The 21894-nt window shown below is 38.3% G+C and overlaps 1 protein-coding gene across 1 annotated transcript in view; it reads right to left on the bottom strand.

The window, feature by feature from the left end:
• ARID2 (AT-rich interaction domain 2) overlaps positions 1 to 21894 on the bottom strand; it is a 95805-nt gene that overhangs the window by 26737 nt on the left and 47174 nt on the right. The window contains exons 4-12 of the mRNA XM_026050263.1: positions 16051 to 16184; positions 14978 to 15196; positions 11875 to 11942; positions 3420 to 3486; positions 3077 to 3327; positions 2102 to 2198; positions 1810 to 2019; positions 1330 to 1497; positions 229 to 304 (exon numbers count right to left, since the gene is read on the bottom strand). Coding sequence (XP_025906048.1) covers positions 229 to 304; positions 1330 to 1497; positions 1810 to 2019; positions 2102 to 2198; positions 3077 to 3327; positions 3420 to 3486; positions 11875 to 11942; positions 14978 to 15196; positions 16051 to 16184 — 1290 coding nt within the window. The remainder of the gene's footprint in view (positions 1 to 228; positions 305 to 1329; positions 1498 to 1809; positions 2020 to 2101; positions 2199 to 3076; positions 3328 to 3419; positions 3487 to 11874; positions 11943 to 14977; positions 15197 to 16050; positions 16185 to 21894) is intronic.

Genomic DNA, 21894 nt, shown 5'->3' on the forward strand with positions numbered 1-21894 from the left:
AACCAATAATAAAGTATCCACTGTGAGTATTCAGGTTGAGTTTTTCTTTCACACTTCTTCAAAACAATGGCAGAATGGCTTTTCTTTAAACTTCCTTTTATAGAAAAAATAAATCTAATGGTGAAGCGAGCTAGAAAATCCTGTCCGTTGCATGAATACAGGCATTTTTTTCTTTGCTTTGTTTTTTCCCTTCTTCATTAAAGTATTTGAGTGGAACTATACACTTACCACTGACATGCAAATTTCTCGCTGTCTATTTCTACTATTCCTGGTGGTGGAGCAACATGCGGCGCTGCCCTAGAGGCTGTGGAGAATGAAACAAAACAAAAACAAAACAAAAACAAAAAACCTTGCTGAAATAATTATTATTCTCCTGAATGGAGCACTTCAAAGCCATAACTTTCACTGCTACAGTTTCTCCTGATTTTGTAAGCAAAAGTATGTCCAACTGGAGTTACAGAGGTGCACTAAGCAGACTACAGACTTGCACCAAAATTCACCAAAATGAAGTTGGTCAGGTCAAAACCCGGGTCACCACTTAAGTGTGATCTAAATAAGCACCTAGTGGAGGGCAGCTTCTCAGCTGCATACTGAGAATGACTCAAGAGGGGTACAATTCTCCACTGGAATAGGCTCAAGGACATAGCAAAAAGGTTTCCAGTTCACATGTGGAAACAGGAATAGTGTGAAGAATTTTGCTCTGATGTCACATGGGTTCCTTAGTGTCACTCCGGTTCATCCCTTCATTCATATTCCTTTCCAGTTGCTTTCACTGTGATTTCTGAACACATTCCAGAAACTCTCTTTTAGACACACAAACTAGTACGTATCGTAATGGTTCTCTCTCTGTCTTTCCTTAGAATGTTCCCTCTTTTCTGCACTTCTTGCTTTTGGCTACCAGGTACTTTTATTGGTAAGGATAGAATGAGGTGCACACATTATTCCCCTTGATGGATCATCTCACCACCTTCAAAAGGACATGTATTTTAATTAAAATAAAACTGCAGAAATTAATCATCATTACAATTTGTAGGTAAGATGAATTAGGACAGCTCTAAGGGGTGGAGTTAAAACTTGGTTCAGACCACAATGAAGTGTTTGGTGGTTTCAGCAGAGACATGAATCCATACGAATTTCTTGTCTCTGCAGTTCTATCATAATTTATATGTTACTGCCCAATATCATTTGTTTTGTGGGTGTCTGCTGAAAATAGCATATATTATGCATAATGCTATGCGCATTTATGTAAGTTTCTCAGAAATGGACAAAGAGAACAAAAACAAAAACAAAACCCTGCACAGAAGAATCTTGTCTCACAGAGACACTAACCTGGGAGAGCTGCTGCATGGCCCTGTGAGGAACCATGCTCCAGTACTGGCGGTCTGACATCAGGTACTCCTTGCTGGTTAACACACTGATGTTCAATGAGTTTTACAGCAGTAAGTGCATCAGCTCCGAACATCTGGATGTCCATAGAAACCAGACATACTAATGTATCTAAAGTATTAAATGTAAAACCGACAATGACATTAGGACAAACAAATGAATGCTACTAGGACATACTGAATTCCTTTAAAATTGGCATGTATTGGCATGTATATATATATATTAAAAGAAAAAATTACAAAAAGTTACTAGCATTATCAATTTCTTGAGAAATCACAACTTACTAGTAAAACTTTGTCTTGCAACATCCATCCCTACTTGGCACACAAACATGCAAGTCACATATTTCAGCTCTTGCACATGACATACTCTTGATCCCTTTTTCCTACACAAAGGATGGAATTTGTCTTCCTTCTCCCTTACCTATGCTCTTTTCTACTTTAGCAATCTTTGTGCAGGCCACTTCTCCCATCTCTGTGAGCATGTAGAGCACCTCCAGCGCTGAGATTACAAGCAGCACATCTGGTAGCGTGAGATGACATATGATTTCTTTGTAAGATTCCTGATCCACATATTCACAAATTAAGACACCATTATCTTCAGCCTTACAAAGATTTGCCAAGATTTCCATGCCTGAAAAAACCCAAAAATTGTTTAACTGCAATAATTACTACTCTAACACAACAACAACAGCAAGAATAGCTTGAGACCTTACCTCTCATTTTTAAAAATCTATCCCTTGACATTAGGCATTTCGTAACAGTGTGAAACATTAGATGGGTTGTTTTGAAATCAACAGGATCCAGAAGAAGCTGACAGGAAAGAAAGAAAAAGAAAATAGGCAATGTCTAACACTATGCATATATAGCAATAATAGCAACTTAAAGTCGCTAGCACTTTTTTTCTTTGTGACTCCCGCCTTTTCTGCTCCAAAGTAGTGGGCAAACTTACATTATACTTTCCAGTATTTGGAACAAGGAAAATAATTTTCTCCCTACGCAGCCAACAGTATATACAAATATAGTCTACTGTCCAAAGGATCAAAATTGAACAAGAGCAACACCCCTTCCAAAGGGCTACCATAATCGGTCATCCAGTCTCTAAGGGATGTCTAATACAACAGGCTTCTGCTTCCTGAGCAGAGCTCTCACATGTTACGACAACATTCAAAAACAGTGACCACATGGACCAAACGCCATCCTTTTGAGATATTCAGCATAGCATCAACACTGCAATTCTTACTGTCCTATCTGAAACGTACCTGTTATATCTTAAAATGTAAGCCATACCTGTGCATGTCTGCCTGTAAAACCCTACAACTTACTTCTACAACGATACAAAGACCAAATGGGATACTTTATTACACTCAAAACTCTCTGAAGAGAAGATGTATGAAGAAATTTCTGTATAGTCTACAAGAATTCCTTCCTATCTGGGAAGCCAAACTGAAAATGATGTGGTACGAGGGATCTTACTTGTCCTTATGTAATTACTCTTTCTCTAGGTAGTTTTCTTTAAGCAAACTGACACATTCTCTCTGTATTTTACATTTGGCCTTGCATATTCGTTTTCTAGCAACTACTCAGATATTCAGAGAAGAACATATTTATTGCTACTGATTAATTTAGTTAATATTAAAGCAATGTCTTCATCAAATGATATTTTAGTTGTTCTGTTTTGAAGCACATACCTCTGCTGCAATATTTCCTAGTGTGTCAAGCCCCAATTGCCGTAGAGAAATAAAATGACTATGAGCAGAGAGTAGCAGGAACCGAAGACAGGTACGATTAGCTGCCAAAAGTTTAACATTTCCCTCTTCAAAAGAAAGATTACGTAAAATCACTGCGATCTGAAGCACCCGCTGTCCTTCAATATCATTAATGCCCAACTTGCGAGGTGGATGAAATAAGGATTCCCATATCCATTCTTCTGATGGAGTTTCTGCAAAATAAATAAGCAAATGCATAAAATTACTTCTTGCTTTTCTGCATTTACCAACACATATCTGACAAGTCTACTCAGGATTGTCTCACCTTGAGATTTGCTTCTATCAGAAATGAGGTCGCGTACTTCAGTATCCTCAACAATATCCCTCCAAAACTGAAGAAAAAACAAAAACCAACTTAATTTATAGAGAACATGTTCTTAAATATATATATTTCTTAAAATTACATTAAAATATTTACTAATGGAGAAGAAAACAGCTCTCAAACTTTGGTCATTAATTTATCTAATACCAGTATTTTTTTCACTCACAGGATGATATCCAAGATGTTCAGTATATTACACAACTTGTCCTACCAAGCTCCAGAAAAATACATTCATAATCAATCAACATTATTCTAGAACTGTTTCTTTGCTGAGGCAACTTACTGAAACCATACAGACATTTTACCCCAGAAAATAAGAAATTTTGGGAAAAGAGCACAGTTCATCTTCCTTCCCTCTCTACAAGCAATGAACTGCTAAGGCAGGAGACGACTTCTCCCCACTTCAGTAGATAGCAGCTCCTGTTAGCAGTCCAAGCAGCATACATCATCACAAATCAATGAAATAAGAGAAACAACAAGAATCATCACCAAAATCCTTTATAAATACACACAAAATGACGTTTCGCTGGGCTGAAATTATTTTAAATAATTTAAAACTCAAGTTATTTTGAATTTGCCAGACTCAAATTATTTAAAAAATATACGTCCACTCTGCACATCCTTGCTGTATGACTATTCCTGTTGAATTCATAATTTATTAAGAGATAAAGGTTTACAGGATCATTATTTAAAATACTAAAAATATTTTATGTTCTTTTGACTCAATACTTTAAGACAGCTACTCTTTTGGCTGTGATCACAGAATAAAACCACAAGCAAATCTGGATAAAAAGGAAATGATGGGAAAACCAGCTGAACAGTAGGAGAAAATTTTGCTTTGAAAATGTAATTACTAAATTACAGCACTGATACCAAGCTTGTCACTATTATTTGCTTGAAAAATAAAATACTACAGATTTTCTTAATTGCAAGGTCAGCAAGAAAAAGAAATGCTTCCAAATAACACACAAGGGCTGCTTAGTAAAGAGGATTACTTGCACAGAAAGGATTATTACCTCAAGAGCAGAGACAGAAAGAGCTAGACAAAGCTTGAACTCCTCACTGTTTGGCATGAGGAGATTTCTCTAATTAATACTGAGGCTACTGAAAAAACTACAGAAGATCAAGGCATGCAGGTAAAATTTGCAGAACATATTTCATTTGAGCTACCTCTTCTTTCAGTGAAGGAGACCTGAGACATTTAAGGAAGATGTTTCAGTCGTGATTGAAAGAAGCATACAGAAAGATATTGCCTGGAAATTTATCAGCAAGTACATGCTTCCCTTTCTGATGTTTCCATTTGGAAAAGCAACGAAGACAGTAAGGCTCCACATTTCACTACTACGTAAAAGAAAAACCTTAAAGGCTTTTAAAGATTACCTGTTTAATCAGTTAAAGATTTCTAAAAATTGATTATCGATCAGAGCTACTTAAAAGTGTTCAACTTGAATCTCTTTGGAAGAGGCCAAGGTCAATCACGAAGTAATGCTAAAACTGCTGCCTCAGCTAAATGTTTAAACAAGGTTATCACATTTCGGTAGTTGTATCCTCCAATAAGAGTTTTTTGCGCTTTCAAGTTCAAAATGAAACATTTAAAAATCTGGCAAATAAGTAATCATAAAGGAGTAAATTCTTTCATCCCAAAGGCAAACCATCCTGAACACATTCTCAACAGGATGGAAAAAGAGCATTTAAGTTTTTTGCAGATGAAGACACTACAGGCAGTGCTAAAGACAAAGCTCACAACAAACCAGGAGTGTTTTTGGAAAACTGTGCCTCTCACTGATAACTCTCAGAGCAAACAGACCCATCTCGGTTAGTTGAACCTCTCCCCTCCCTGAGGAGCAGCACGTCGAACAATCCTGCCTGTCAGGAGAAATGAAACTCTCCTCAGAGGACAGAACAAGGCTCCGTCCTGGAAGCTAAAACAAGAAAGACACCAAGGCCCTGGGAGAGGCCACTTGCATTAATGGTTTTTCTTTCCTTCCGAGTGGTTCCTGGTCGCTGTGAGGGCGTCGGAAGCCACGGGCTCCAGCGCGGCCCCGCCGCCCCTCAGCCGCCCCCCTCGCGAGGCGCCACGGCCTGCGCGCCCCACGCGCCTCCGCTCCTCCACATCCGAGGAGTTTTTACATTTCCAAGAGACTCTGCAGGCTGCGCTGCACACTCGTACACAGATACACAACACACCTTCAAAAAGAACGATTAAAGCACATGTATACATATGTTTTTCTCTCCTCTTTGGAGCGTTTATCTCCACACACATGCGCCCTGTTGTAAGGAGGCTCTCCACGAGGGCTGCTCTACCTGAAGGAGCATCCCAACCTCTTTAGCTGGCTAAAAATGGTAGTTTTGCCTTCTCAAAGACTGCACCCGTGCTAGATGTTTCAGCAACTGTGAAACGTCTGCTGGAGTTGTAAACAGGAGCTGCTGGGAACCCTTTGCAGATCTTCAGATTCAAGATATTCTCCAAGACGCTGAGCGCTATTGCTTGAACCCCAGTTCAGAGGAAGTTACAGCTTAGCCTTTTCAGACTTGGTTATGAAATATTCTGCCATTTGAAGAGAAAGTCTTGAAACAGAAAGAGCCTGGGACTGGACCTGACAGAAGAAAAACCCTGAACTAACCCTTTCAGGTTCTTGAGCCACCGGGGCAGAAGAACCTGAGAACATACAGACTCAAACTAAATGTATAGTTAAATACACCTTGGTATTGTAGGTGGACCTACATTTTAGCCATGCATCCCAACAGGTAGGAAGAAGAAGAATTAAACTGCTTCAGCTACACGAACAGAATTCCAACAGAGAGAGTGATGGGGACTGAAATGCTCTCAGAAACATAAGGGGAAGAAAAAAAAAAAAAAAAAAAAGGAAAGAAAAAAAAACACAAAAGTAAGTTCATCCTCAGTTGTACAGCCAGCAGACTGAATCAGCCCCATGTGTGAGAGAATCTCATGCAAATCATTGTCCAAACATTTCAGCCACTAATTCTTTTGAAATTTATTTTTTTGACAGAGGGGTTATGAAGGAACGCATTTCATCTGACCCTCATATAAACTCTATTTCAGAGTCCACTGTAAATACCAATTCTGCATCTTTCTCTAAGACAGAGGAATCCATGAAACCCAAAGTAAACGCGGGGGCACTTAAAAGCTCTTGAGGAAGGAAAAAACAACTCCTTGAAAGGCCAGTTGCACTAGCACATTTTAACTGGAATTATGAAGCTCCTTAACTACAAGGAGCCCTCACAACATTAAAGGAGAAAAGACCCAACAAGCAAAGTATCACACCATGTTCTGAGAAGAAACCTCTGTGACTCTGCTGATGCAAAGATTTCTACGTCTCAAAGAAATTGTCACACTAGAAGAAAGTGTCCTGCTGACCAATGATTAAAGTTACGTGTTTTCTTCCAAAGCACTAGGACTACCTGCAGCGATCCCCATCTTCAACTCCTATAGAGAGAAGTTCAGATTTCTTCAGCATGAATCTGCAGTTTCTAACGCTTCTTAAAACCGGGAAAGAGTTGGCCTGAACTACCTTCTTTTATGGACTGGTTTGATTGCCCTCAGTCGACACATCACAGGTCTCCTGCCTAAGCAGGAGAGATCTCCAGAAATGGTAAGGGGCACAGACCACAGAAGTTGGATACGATGAGTTGGAAAGTAGAATTAAATAGGCTACTCACAATGGTCCTGATATATTCGATAGAAGAGAACACGGCAAAACAGGACAGAAATTTCATTTTCCTCAAAAGAAGGCAGAGGTGCAGAAAGAGAAGTTAAGTCAAACTTCCTAATATTTTCTTTGAAGAACGATGCGGAAACAAGAAACAACTAACTTTGCATATTTGAGAAATGTATAAAGTTATTTACTCCTTCCTGTAAATTATGAATAGCTACACTTTGCTACTATATATCAACAGGAAAGGAAAAGGAAAGGAATAAATAAATAAATAAATAAATAAATAAATGTCCATAGCTAGTCTTGTATAGTTATTTTAGGTCATGCTACAACTTTGATAATGGAAATATACAGCCAAGACTTGGAAGCAAACAAATAATGCTTGACTGCAGGACATCCAGATGGCAATTGATAACGGACAAGGGTTAAAGAGCTTGATTCACAAGTGTAATCTGATTACCCTCCGTAGCAGAGTCCCTTTGCAGAAAGATGCACAGGATTATGAAGAATTCACTGCAAGTCAGATAAACCAAATTACTATCTATAAAAACAATGGATGTCTTGAGTTTGTAATTCATGTAATGTGGCAATGGTCACAACTAGCTACTGACCAAGAAAAAAATGAGTTCAAATGGAGTCGGGTCTGAGCCCGATAGCTTGATGGAGCACTGTGAAGGAGATAACAAAGATGACTTTTGAAAGGTATTTCAAGCATTTATTTTTGGAAAGAGCTCTCTCTTAGCACTATCTAGTAAAGATTAAAAGTACAGCAAAAATTATTGTTCAACATATACAAAAATAAGAGAGTTGAACAACAAGATACGAACTTTAAAAGAAAATTTGAATTGGATGAGCCAAACAATATGTAAAACAATAAGAAAGACTGTGTAAAAGCAGGGATCTCAACAACTTGAAAGGACATCAAAAAAAAAATGTTTGAACAAGAAACAAAATGCTTAAATCAAATACAAATGAGTAGCGCCCAAATTTAATAAAACTACTGTTACATAGGCATCAAATTCTGGGCAGCTGCTGAAAACATGAAAGAAATATGAAGATAAACAGCTAATTCCATCTCACTATGAGCTTAATGAACGGAGCATTCTTGGCAGAGAGAAGCTGTACCCACAGGTGCCCCTTGCTCAGGTAAGAAAATACAAAGAGAAATGAAAAGAAGAAAGAAAAAAGTATCAGAGCATGTAAAAATATACAAATGAACAAGAAGAGCATATAGTATATTAAAAAAATCCATCTTCATCTGGAGATGCGAGTGATTGGGAAGACATGACAAAAGGGAGAAGTTCATTTATTCATGTATATGACACTATCAAATTAGCAAATAGTCCCGGAAAAATCTTGACACCGTTGACAATTTAGGAAGCCTGGTGCCACTCATGAACACTTACAATGAACTCCTAGAAATTAAGTAATTATATTTAGTAGCCATAATAAAACTGTTAATAAACTAAGACAGACACACACGTTAAAATGCCCGATCAATGCCACAAAAGGAGAAGGATGGATGCAATTTAACGAAGATCTACTGTGATCGACCATTGCACTGAATATATGCAAAACAGACTGGTAAAGCACTTGATATTAAAGTAAAAACATACTACAACAAAGCTACAACAGAGAGGAAGTTTAAATAAAGCAGTAATAGAAGTCTCGCTGTAGCAAAAAGCTTTTCAGGAAGACAGCATATGTAAAGTAGAATGATCTTAAGTCCAAATTGGGGCCAACAGAGCAATAAATGGAAGCAAGAGTATTAATGCAAATGAAAAACCTTTATGATAAATCATAAAACTCAAAGAACTGAATAGCAACAATGAACAGTTACTACTTAAATATTTAACAGGAAAGAAATACTAATGCTGCTCTTGCTAGTGTATGCAAAGATAGAGCAAGAGGAAGAGAAAAATAATGCATAAACATATTTTTCTTTACTGAACTGTAATTTCAAAATACTAATACGATTAAGAGATTAAAAAGCTCACATTAAACATATCACACTCATATTGAGGAAATGTTCATTAAAAACTTTCATAAAACATGCTCTCTATATAATTTTTTAAATTTTAAATTATCCTGAATAACATATATAACCATTGAAAATGAAACTAGAACTATAGCTTCTTTATAAAGTTCAAGGTTCCAAGTTCATTTTTATATCTATTAACAGGTAGGAGGAGGAGTGTAGAAGAAAGCTAATTCAATGTCATCAGCTTTACACATGCCATCCTATGTTCTGAACAGTAGCACTATATTCTGATAGAGCATTTATGTATTTGTTGCACTGCATTTGAAAATTCCTATGATGAGGAATTCTCTTTTTTTGCATAAAACTTACTTTTTTTTTTCTCCCATAAAACCAGCTTACGAAGCTAAATCTGACATTTAACTGTAAAGAACCCAAGTTTATGATTTTTCCCTGAAATCTGACTTTAACTCTGAGGTTATTTTGACAATGATGCTCAGGATTTCTAATACTTCTCAACCAAAAAAGAAAGAGACTCCAACACATGACAAGGCCTACTACGAGCTGGATGTGATGTGTACAAAGTTTGAGTAACTGCATTTGTACTGATTTATAGTTAATTTGATTAAGAAATTGCCTCCCTCCTAATTTCTAATGAAGTTCTTCCCCTTCTGATTTCATGCTATTGCTGCCTGCCTTGTCTTTTTAGATTCACAATTCTACAGTTTTCCTCCCATTAAGAATCTCTTTTCTGTTTCCATCTCAAACACAAATTTCTAATCCATTGCCATTATAGCTGAAAGAAAATGATGAAGATCTTCGAAAAACAAAGAAACACACAACAGGCAGCAAAATAAAAATAACCAAGTAGAAGAGAATTTTAAAAAATAATGAGGACATAGAGAAAGAAGGGAATACTAGCACTGAAAAGCCATTTGGTTAATTTTAAAACTGTAAAAGCAAATAAATAAAAATTCATATACGCAATCTCTGCCCTGCCAACAGAGCATCTTTGTTGTACAAGAAACTCCTATAATGCTTCCCCTAATTTCTCTAACACACACATAGCTGCAAGTAGAGAATTAATCACTTCCAGCAGTAGGGTAAGAACAAAAAAGTGGAGTTCAAGTAAGAACCTGGTCCTGAAGAATATCTGGATTCTTGTCATTAGTCACATTTTTAAATGTGGTGTTTCTGACATGCTTTCAGCAGGATTTCTCTACACGGTGGTACTATGTATGTTGTAATGTTCAGAAACAGATCTTGGAGAACATCCAAGTTTGTTATTAGTAACCTTACTGCAGCTACAGTGGTTCTACTTAACACTCAGTTTAAAACATTTATCAGAACCATCTGGCCTATCTACCACAATTTTATAAGATTATACAATTAACAAACATACAATAAATTCCAATTCTGTGTAACTTTAAATGTTTACAGACCTAGACATGGTACTTGTTGCTGCTCTAGATCAGCAACTGTCTGTGACAGCATAGGGTGAAGCCAAAACAGAAGTGGTGAGTACTTTAAAAATATAAACCAAAACATAAAAACTACAGTGATTCTGGACATATTTCTCAGTGGAAAACAAGAACAGATTATTATGAAACATTACTTACGACACTTACCTTCAAGCACACTTAAGTTTTCAAGTTCAATTGGAACAAAAACCAAGAGCTTAGCTTTTCCTTCTTAACTTTATTTAGGAAATTTTGGGTGGGGAATCTATTCACTGAAATATCAGCAATGTTTATCATTTAGCTAACCTGACCCTCGGCCAACTTGTCCCAAAATTATGTTACACAGAAACAAAAGACAAATGAAAACAGGATCTAACAAATATTTCCCTATACTACTTGTAAGGCATTTTAATATATAAGATTTTCTTTATATATATATGGATATAGATATATATTTATATAAAAATCTGAGTGAGAGCTCACAAAGAGCTCATAAGGAGTTAAATAGTTCATCGTTTCATATTTTAACTTGATAAGTAAAAGACATAAACTATCAAAATAATTTTTAATCTTTCTACTATTTTGGCCATAGGAATCATTACTTGAAACTCTACTCAAGAAAACTGCTAGAATGCCAAATTTCCTTCAGATATATTTAATGCTCTCATTCGCCATAAAATGCTCATCTAGAATACAGACCAAATGTTTATATAAAACAACTTCTGGTTATATTTTTTACTCATTTCTAGTACAGTAAGTCACTACTAGTATAGCAGATCATGCCCTCTAGTGGAAAGATTAAAAAAAGCCCTTGTAAAAAACAGCTTAACTGAATCTAACTCACATTTCTAACTTATCTTAAATTTGGCCTGTGTTTCTTGTGACATGGACTTAATATTTTTCTCAATTCAGAATGTTTTAACTGATCCCAACACTAAAAGCAAGATAAACAGATAAACAAACAAACAGCATTCTTCTTTCTTTCCTGCCTAAATGCTGCACAAACAGCTTCTCACACACACACTGCAGCTTTCTTGTAAGAAAAAGCCTGGAGCCTCTTTTCTCCTTAACTATCCCTACTTTTCCTTAGGGCTTTTCTTCCTAGTTAAGCACACGTTTTATGTTAACCGTGATTAACTGTCCTACTGCCTTTAAGTCAAAGGAATAAAGCTGCGACCAGTTCAAAACACATATGCTAGTAAATCTTTTTTTTTTTTTTTCTTTTTAGAGGATTTGATACCCATCATACACAGTGCAAAATAATTTAACATTCTTTAAATTACCTTAACAAAATCTCTATCCGTTTTCTCCTTCCATTCGTCTCCAAATACAGCAGAAAATGATCCTAAAGCTTTAATCATAAAAAGAAAATTTAGTGAATTTTATTTTGTACATTTTGCTTGATTTTTTTTCTCATCTGTAAGTAAAGACTCAAAAATACTAGACTATCCCAACAGCTCCTTTTCCTTAAGGAATCCTGGACTAAATTATATGAACCACTGAAATCTACAGTTACTTAATTAACTGTTACTGCAGTTCTGCACCTTAAATAGAGGTATAAGAAATGGACTAGCTTGGGAAAACTCTTAATTTTTTTTCTATACTTCTTTTCAGGAGTCAAGATGACTGAGTATTGCAACAGCAACAGTCTCCCACTTGCACAGGATTAGTTTTAAACACTTTTGGGTATTATTATTAAGCAATCTGTCACTAATGTTTTCTGAAAACCACAAGAGCAGCAGCAAGATTTTGACATTACTCAATTGCAAGTGTCAATATTTACCTGGGAAGAGTAATGGATGTTTTGGGATGTTTGGTGGAGCTGCTACCACAGCTATTCTAACTCTTCACTCTTTAAAGCAGCAAATACAGATTCAGTCAACCTAAAAATAACTCTGTGCTGCAATGGTTCTGTAGTGATTCAATGGCCCAAAGTTTCTTTTAAATATTCTGCTTCATAGCAATTCATTATTTTGAGCAAAATACTGCAAGTTTAGTCTTAAAAGACTAAATCAACTTTCAACTTTAACAGAACCAAAGCTTTAGGCATTTGTAGCACTGCACATTTAAGATGTTGCCCATCCCACAAACCTCATGGCTCTTCTATCACATGCAGTGTAAGGGTCTTCTCAGAGTAGGCGAAAATAAAATTAAAGAAAGCTTAAGAAGTTCCATTTTTATGTTACATATAAACACTGTATTGTCAATATGAACAACGATATAACTTTACTACAGATAAGACAGACCTAAAACTCCTATTAACTTTAAGTAAAACAAACAAGCTATCATTTATTTACACCTGAAATTACTGTATCATCATGACAGTATTTTCATACCAACTTTAATTTGCTACTTACAGATTAAACACTAAATTGATCACAACCTGGACAGATTTATGATTACTTGTAATATAAAAGCACATGAACATTAAAATTGATGCTTCATGCAGTGAAAACCTGTTACCTCCATAGTTCTTCCCCCCCCCCCAATTTCTCCCAAGTAGTTTGAAACTCTAAAATAAAAATAAAACCTGCAGGCTTACCACACTCTAAGAAACACCAAAACACCCCACCTCTGCTCTAAGGAGCAACAGATTTCAGGAGGCAACAGGTAAGAGCATCTTGTGTGAGTGATCACAGCTGAGGAACTGGGAATGCGAAGGGGTTTCTGTTAAATCGCAGCATCTCCTGGCACTACAACTTTCCACCCCTGGCAAAAGCCACGGGAATAAGGGGAAAGGGCTGCTAGGTCATTCCCTAGGTTTCTGCAGAAGCTCAGAGCTCTGGATGTATCACACAAGAAGAAAATGATAATTCCCCAGTGAAAAAAAGAGCAAGTCCATTACATGCTTGGCACTCCTCTTGGACTCTATCCCGAGGATTTTTCAGAACAAAGGACACTTACGCAGGACAGCTACGGAACAACTCGGGGCCTGTAGTCCCAATTCCGAATCTAAGAAAGCACTGTCAATTTTTGTACCATCCAAAAAATCACAGTATAACAGCACAAAACCTGCTTCAGTTCTATTTACAGAATCCTAAGGACATAAAAGTTGCATCAGGGAAACAGTGGAGAGGCAACAAACTCAAAATGCTGCCAAAAACAAGGCAGCATCCTGCAATCCCTCATACAGGTGCACTAAGGTGAGCTGCAGTTTCCCTTCAGGTATTTTCTTTCCAAGTTCCTGTGCCTGGGCTGGCTACCAACTATCGTATGATTGAGACCTAATCACATGTGAGGCGTTTGGGCACAAGCCAAAAAACTTGAGGGACAAAAAGGCTGGAGAAGGCCAGGGCAACATGGTAAAAACAAAGAACCAACCAACCAGCCCACCACCAACAACAGGGAACAAGAAGAGCTACAAATCATTAGATAAAAATGCTTATAATCCAAAAGAGTGGCCTATAGGATCAAACAGATTCTTCCCTGCATTTAAAACCCGCATCTGACGCACCTCACTGTGCTCGTGCTTGCACACGCAAAGCAGATTTATACTCAACAAACACAACTCATCGGCTGCACTCCCAGGCTTGAATGCTTTGTAGCTATAAAAATACTTATTTCAGCAGTTTCTTATAGCAATAATATAGCAATATCAAAGATCAGGACATAAAAACAGTAAGTACTTTCTCCTCATGACTGTGCAATAGGACCTGGGCTTTTATGATCTGAGCGTGGTTTAGCTCAACTTGTTTTCATTCTCTTTTAGAAAGAAATGCAGACAAGGAATTATCAGGAACACCTCAGCATGGAGGCCACCCTGAGTACTTCAAACCGAAGAATTTAATTCCACTTGCTGAAATACTTTTGTGGAACTGACTCTCTTCAAAACCAGAAGAGCTGATATATTAAGGATCTGTAAGAGCCAGGGTAAAATAATTTACTCTAGGACTTTTTTTTTCTAAATTTCATTAGAGTTGAAAGTGAAGCACCAGAATAAAATCTTTAGTGGGCCATTGTTTGTAGACTTCCTTTTTTTAATTTGTGATTGCCACCAAAACAGTATTTAAAAAGCAAACAAAATATGGCTCTACAAATTCAGAGAAAACACTGAAGTATTAGAACCAGTAGAGACAATGTTGTAACAATGTTGTGAATTGCAGCATCTTGAATAATTCAACTCTACTAATGAAAAACTCTTATATTTCTCTACACTACTACATGATACTGTTTCAAATTGCGTAATTTAAAAGGTATTCAGATTGTTCTGACTCAGATATAAGCTATGACTGTGGAGGTATAATGGAAAGCTACATATTTAAGTACATTGCAGTGTAATAAGATTATAAATATTTTGACTATCAAGGGTTGTGGAAGAAGTAAGCAGATGCTATAAACAAGATGTGGAACTGCTTCTGTTGCAGAAAATGTTTATTAAATACTTACTGTCATCAAACACCCCGGCGTTAGCGAGCAATAAAGTGATGATTTTAGGGTCCTTTTCAAGCTGCATGACATGCTTGCTTTCATTTGAAAGAAGAGTACATACATTAATTGCAAAGTCCACTTCATTTGGGAGTCCAGATAACAGTGAAAGCACCAATTTATTATAGTCATTTGGTGAGTTAAAGTCCATAGACAGCCCATAACTTTGTCGAAGGAAATCTAAGTAAGAAAGAAAAGATTAAAACAATGTCTCCACAGCTAGACTAAGAAATTAATATTCAAGTGACACACTAAGCAATATTATTATGAATGACAAATAGGAAAAATTAGTTTATTAATAAAGCATTGTGTGTTTTAACAAGCTTTTACTGTATTTCATGATTGTTCTCTCTGCCTTTGGCCAGAATACCAAGCACATTCTACGCAGTTGTGGGCCTGTTTAGCTGGATACAAATTCCGTCACCATCTCCCAGCTGCAACACTACAGTCTGTTCTCCCAGAGAACAGCTTTGAAGTCACAAACTTTTCATTGAAGCAGAGTTGAGCTGTAACATAATTCTGAGTTATTTTCTACAGAACTAATTACAATTCCACTCCACAGAATCCCCCGGCTTCCGATTTGTTTATGGTTCTTCTCAAGATTCAACTTCCATTTGTAAATGACAGTGGTGTGATTCGGAATGCCTTACATACAGGTTTGGTTCCTCAGGTTTTAAACTTTAATTAATCACTTCTCTGCAGAGCCAAATATACAAATTGAGTATCCAATTCATCTGACAGAAACAAAATCTGTGAATTTTCAGGATGTGTTGCTTCAATGTAACAACTACTTAACCCTTCTAATTAGAAAGAAAAACTTCTGGAAAGTAGTGAAACAGCTCATGGATTTTTGTATGTATTTGTACTTTGGTTCATAGCAGAAAGGTTTTGTGTATATTAAATTAATAATCTGAGTGTCCTGCAGATTGATAGTTTTAGTAATTTTGCACATTAAGCTATATCTTTCTTACTGCACCATATTCCAACACACAAAACAAAAAAAGAGCTTTTTCCACCCCTGCCCAAAAATTTACCTGACACACTGTGTTGCTGGTAGTTATAGGATGTTGGAATTGCACCAATGGGAAGTTGTGGCTTTGGATTGCCTGGTTGTACCTCATCATCCTCTTCCCCAAAATGATGGACTTTCTCATACTTTTCTAGATAGCTGAAATAAAGAAAGCAAAGATTTTGAATATATACAGTATAAATAAATCCTTCATCTCCCAAGAGCTGAACTGTCAAAGGAAATAAACTGTACAAGAACGGAGATTTACTAGAAGCAATAATCAAACTAATAGAAAACACAAAGCATGAATCAGACTGACAACAGTGGATACAGAAAACACGGCTATGTGGAATTATGGATTCAGATCTGACTTTTTTAATACATATTTACAAACAATAACCTCTAGCTAAATTATAAACCATTAAGCTCTCTTGTGAATAGCCCTATTTTTTCCCCCAAATAAGAATTTTCATTTGCAACCTAAGATAAATCTGTAGGCGGAGGCTCCATACGAAAGCGTTCTGCACAGTTTAACAATAAACATATTGAAGTCAAGCCCAGGAAAACACTTATTTCTTTTAGCCTGATCTAAAGAGAAAGAAGACACCAAACCCAAGCTATAACACACGAGTAAGAATTTACAGAGACTGAAGACAACAATTCAGGAATTTTGCAACTTATGACTATCAGAAATCCCTTTGTATACTGTAGAGAAAATAAAGTCGACTACAACCGCCCGCAGTGACAGGCTATGCCAGAAGGGACTTCAAGACCACAGGGTGGACATACCAAATATGCATAGTTAATCACCTCAGTAAATTATTTATTATGTTAGCTTTAGAAAGGATTCCTTTTAAAACTTTTTATAGCCCAGCCTATAAAATAAACTTAGAAAGCTCTCCATTGCCTGAACTACAGTACATTGGTAAATACTTCCAATATTCTCCATTTAAAAATCATCAAGCTGCTCATATTTACAAACATTCATGGGGTCAAACATTGGTAATACCAGGTCAGCTAAATCACACTTGAAATATTATGTAATCAGGCAACCAGGAGATCATTTAAAAGGTTTTCCTTCCTACTTGTATATTCTAAAACTCTTCATTATCTCAAGAAAAAACTTCTGGCATCATCGTTGTCAACAGATACTAAAGCTATTGAGGAACAGCTTGATGAATCAGATATATTTTAAGCATTTATTTAACCGCAAGACAACAATATTCAGTTATTTAGTAATTTTAGGGAAAAGTTTCACATGCATTACATGACTAAGTACTCTATGAGGTGATGCCCAGGGCCATAATCACAATCCTGGAGTATCAGTAAATACATCATTCGGGAAGCAGAAGGTGCACTGCAGAACTTAACCAGCCTAAAAGAGGAAGAAAACTGCAGGGCCAGGAGGGCCCGTGAAGATGCCTCCGGCCACACACCCCACCAGGACGCGGGCCTGGCCGGCCCTCGGGGTGCTCCAAGCGACGCCCCAGCGCTGGGTGCTCCCCGGCGGCACCCACTGCCCGGCACCCTGCGCAACCTCCGCTGCTGGCGCCGGGGGGGTCAGCAGCAGCGCGCGCTGCAGCATCGCTTGGCTTTTACAGATTCAGAACCATTAGAAACTGTATTTTTATACTATTCCTTTTTTACTTTAAAAGAAAAATCCTTGTTTATACTAGTAACATCCTCATTCAAAAAACAAAAGTGTAGGAAAATAAGTTGTTCATAATTTTCCTGAACTTACAACTCAACATTTCCCTACCCAGTTTGCTAAATTTCAGTGCTAACGTTTTCTCTGCATTCCCATTCCCCTCTAGTTCCCATTCTCTCTTCCCTTGAGTTTTAAATGCAAAGTTTAAAGCCAAATACAATTTATATTTTATATACGGCAAAGGAGAACTCTAGCATGAGTATCAGTGGTACTCATCTAACTAAACTAAGAAAACCACACACACGGAAATCATTTGACTCGCTGTTACATCAACATGATTATTTAGAGAGCCTAAGACCAGAGTATTTATATAATTGTCTTAATATTTTATTTCCTTGCTGTATTTTGGAGGGGGAAAAAAAAAAAGCTTTATACTACTTTATCTGCTACTATTCAAGGTTGATTTTAAAAAAAAATCACTTCTTATAGCACTGAATTAAGCATCTTAAATGAATGATGCCTAATACTGAATCTACAAGCACAAAACTCAGGACAATTAGATAGGACAACTTTCATTTTCCGTAGTATGAACTAAGAACTTCATAAACATTTTAGAGCAACTTTTTAAAAGTTAATACAACTAGTATACATATATTGCAAGGATGTATGTTCTAGCTATATTAACTTTTCTGATACATATACATACATAAATATATATTAACTTTTCTGATATATATCAACAGAAAGCCTTGACATATAATTATAAATAACCTTATTTGTCCCGTAACCCCATGCCTTCCACAGCCCATCGGTGCTGGTTTCTCACACAGCTACAAAACATGGCTCACATCTCAAACCGCTCCTCTCCATTACCCAAAGCCAGGAATCTCTGCTTTCACATCACCTAAGATTGCCTTAGAAAAATCTCCCTTTTCTTCCCGGGACGGGTGCGCTCATTTCTGGCTTTCTTTCTTTTGCTTTTGCCCCGTGCAACTCTACATTCCCGTTATCACCTCCTCCCTATCCTGACCATTCTGAACCCCAAAAATACCTCAGTGACTGAAAAACGTTACCCATGGCTTATGCACTCTGAAAGCTGAATTCCCAGCCGGCGAGAGGCAGTTTTAAGATAAACTTACTAACGGCTTCTGGTTTCACGAGACAAAACATTGTCGTGCAGGGCCCTGAAATATGTGAAAATCGATTTAGGAGCCGGTATTTCCAGTTTTCCCTGTGTGACCCTGGGACATTTCCAGTGCTTTGCAGGGCAAGCCCTGGTCCCTCGCAGACAGTGGCCGTGCAGGGGGTCACGGGGCCCCTCACCGGGCTCGGACTGGGCGCGCGGGGCGCCCGAGGCGAGCGACGCCGAGCGACAACCAGCCTCGCTTCGGACATCCAGTCAAAAGAAAACCTAAAACGCCAGAAGCGATGGCTCTAACGTACACAAACACAGGCTTTGAGCTCTCCAAAAGCCCCTGAAATCGAGCAAAAGATACTCGGAGGGCAAGATCCTGCTTCGCCACGTGGCGAATCAGGTTAATGGGACGATGAGCAAGTCCCTGGCCCAGGGGCCTTCCCGCGGCTCCAACGCGCTGCTGCCCGGCGCCTGCGGAGCCCTTCGTAAAGCTGCTCCTTTTGCAGCACTTGCCCAGCCTACCCACTATAAATAGCTTACTGAAGCATTTTAAAAACATGCTTTATTTCAAATATGGCATATTTAAATATTTTTAAATAGGCCTAAAACATCCTATACTTAAAAAAAGCCCTTTGAAGTACTTTTTTATTAAACTCATGTCCCAGAAGAGCCGAATAATATGAGTATCCTAGAGGTCCTCCTCTGCTAATACCTGCTTTATTAAAATGTTTTGAAGTAGTTCTGTCAAATATAGGCACTTTGAAATCTAATATATACACATATACATATATACATTTACACATATATGTATATATGTCCCCCTCTTCCCTCTCTGAAAGCAATTACACTGTTTCCTACTCCGACTAGAAGGTATGGGAGTTGAGCAAAAAATTTCTCAGGTCTATGCACAAAAATACCAGACCTTTACAAATTGAAGCGATCTTATTTTTTTCAGTATTGACAACTCTCACCGAGTCATCCTCAATGCCCACAGACCTCCATTCTACACTCTCTTTCTGGCTACTGGAGGCACTGATCAATCACCTGGAATTTTAGTGTAGAGAAGGACCCTGGTGATAGAGCTTGTAAAGGAGCTTTATTACTTTTAAATTCTAATCTTGCCAGTCCGGCATGCAGCTACTATACAAACAGCAGAATAGTTTGAATATAGTAAATGAGCTTTTCTATTACTGAGAAACAGTGGTGCAAAAGCTCCTATATTATCATCAGGTGATTACAGATGAGTAACCTCACGTATGCAAGCTTCAAAGCAACCTAGATCAGTAACTGCACACTGGAAATGCACACTTTGATCACAGAAAGGGATTTCAGATATTCAAGGGACTTCCTCCGTTCAGCAGAGCCATGGGCTGCTCACAGGTAACAGCAGAGATCTCAAAGTGCCAGCAGAGATCTCTCTTGCCATTCAAACGCCAAATGCATGCCTAGGTCCTGAGAGAAGGATGGAGCTGCTATGTACGAAGCAGAACTAAGAGCATTTGTTTAAGGAAGGACCAGAATTCAGCTATGAAACTAGCAGTACATATGGGGTATACAAGTTGCAGTGGCTTCTGAGGAAAAAAAATGCTGTTGCAGAAAAAAACGACGGTGTGGAGGCCTTGGTGAGGAGGGAATAGCGGGGAAAGTGGCTCCTGCAGACACACAGAGCGCAGGGGCTGTGACAAGGCCAGGGACAGGGCCCCTAAAGCACCACGAGCCCCAGGCACCTGCGGCCCCAGCCCCTGCGGCAGCCGCCAGCCCCGTGGCAGCCCCGGCCGGAGCCTCCTCAGGCCTTGAGGAGAGCCAGGTCTGCGGGGCGGGAAAGCGCGAAGCACGGGAGAACACGAGGCACAGGCAGAGGTGTGAGCGCTGGGCAGCTTCTGGAGGGCAGGTACTTTCTGTGCCTTCTGAAGGCTTGGTGCTTTAAAGGAGCTTTTGAATTGGAAATTAAAAATATAAAGAACTCTTTTTGAAATTCTAATTTACATATTATCCATTTTGTTCCCGTGATAGAGCTTCAATATATTCTTTGTTTCATTCATGCCCATATGAAAAGTAAGTTTTCTTTGAAGACGGTGAATACTTTTATCCATTAGAAATATTTATTTCAGTATCATCATACCTTTTAACTTAGTTAAAGTTTCAGGCTTGTTTTCTGACATTTGGAGTAAGTGCTAATAAAAGGAAGACTAGACTATACCCAGTTTAGCAGCACACAGAATTTACCACTGAGTTTTTCAGGACTATGAAAGCAGGCGACCCTGCTCAAGGGGCTTGCGGGGCACAGTGAACTCTCGAGCTCTCATCTGTGGGACATGTGCGGTGCTTTGGGAGTCTTCCTTCAAAAACAGAGAATTTATATCAAGGGATTTAGGCTTCCAGATTACTGTGGCCTCTGAATAAGAGCTTGGAGTCTGCTATATGCTCTCCATGCACTCATGATTTGTCCCCCTCCTTTGCAACCCCTGTTAGGCATCTGGCTTGCTCGGTATTCTGGCTGGCTCCCTCAGGGCCCGGCAGGTTTGCCAGCCCTCGCAGCAGAGCAGGCAGCACCACCTCTAACCCTCCTGACCTTCGCATTCGGCTACATGAAAAGCTGCCCTCTTCCTATGACAGGCCTCCAGTGGATCCTTCCCTGAACCTTTTCATTCATAGCAACCTTAGCAGGGACCTGGTAACATTAGCATCCTACAATCGCCTCTGCTCCAACGTTTCCCACCACCAAGGAAAACAGACATATTCTTCCTGCTCCCCCGTTCACCATCCTGGCACCAGTAACATCCTTCCAGATAATCACAAGGCGCTTAATGTGATAAGGATTTCACACGACTGTCTTCTGCCTTTGCCCCCTCTAAGTAAGAACCACCACATACTGCCTCCCTCTGCCCCTATTTGACATTAATCCGGCCTTGAAGAAATCCAGAACTTCAGAGTGGCCTTTGAAGTAGCCTGATCAGAAAATTTTCAGAGCAAGGGCCCATACTTGAGTCAAACATAAACAGTAATAAAAATACTGAAAGCAAAAGAAAAAAAAAGTGCTAATGGGCATGCAAATAATGGCATGCTATTTTAAGATGTCCAACTTA

This window comes from Nothoprocta perdicaria, unplaced genomic scaffold (assembly GCF_003342845.1).
Source record: "Nothoprocta perdicaria isolate Ctin4 unplaced genomic scaffold, notPer1 scaffold_67, whole genome shotgun sequence".
Lineage (NCBI taxonomy): Eukaryota > Metazoa > Chordata > Aves > Tinamiformes > Tinamidae > Nothoprocta > Nothoprocta perdicaria.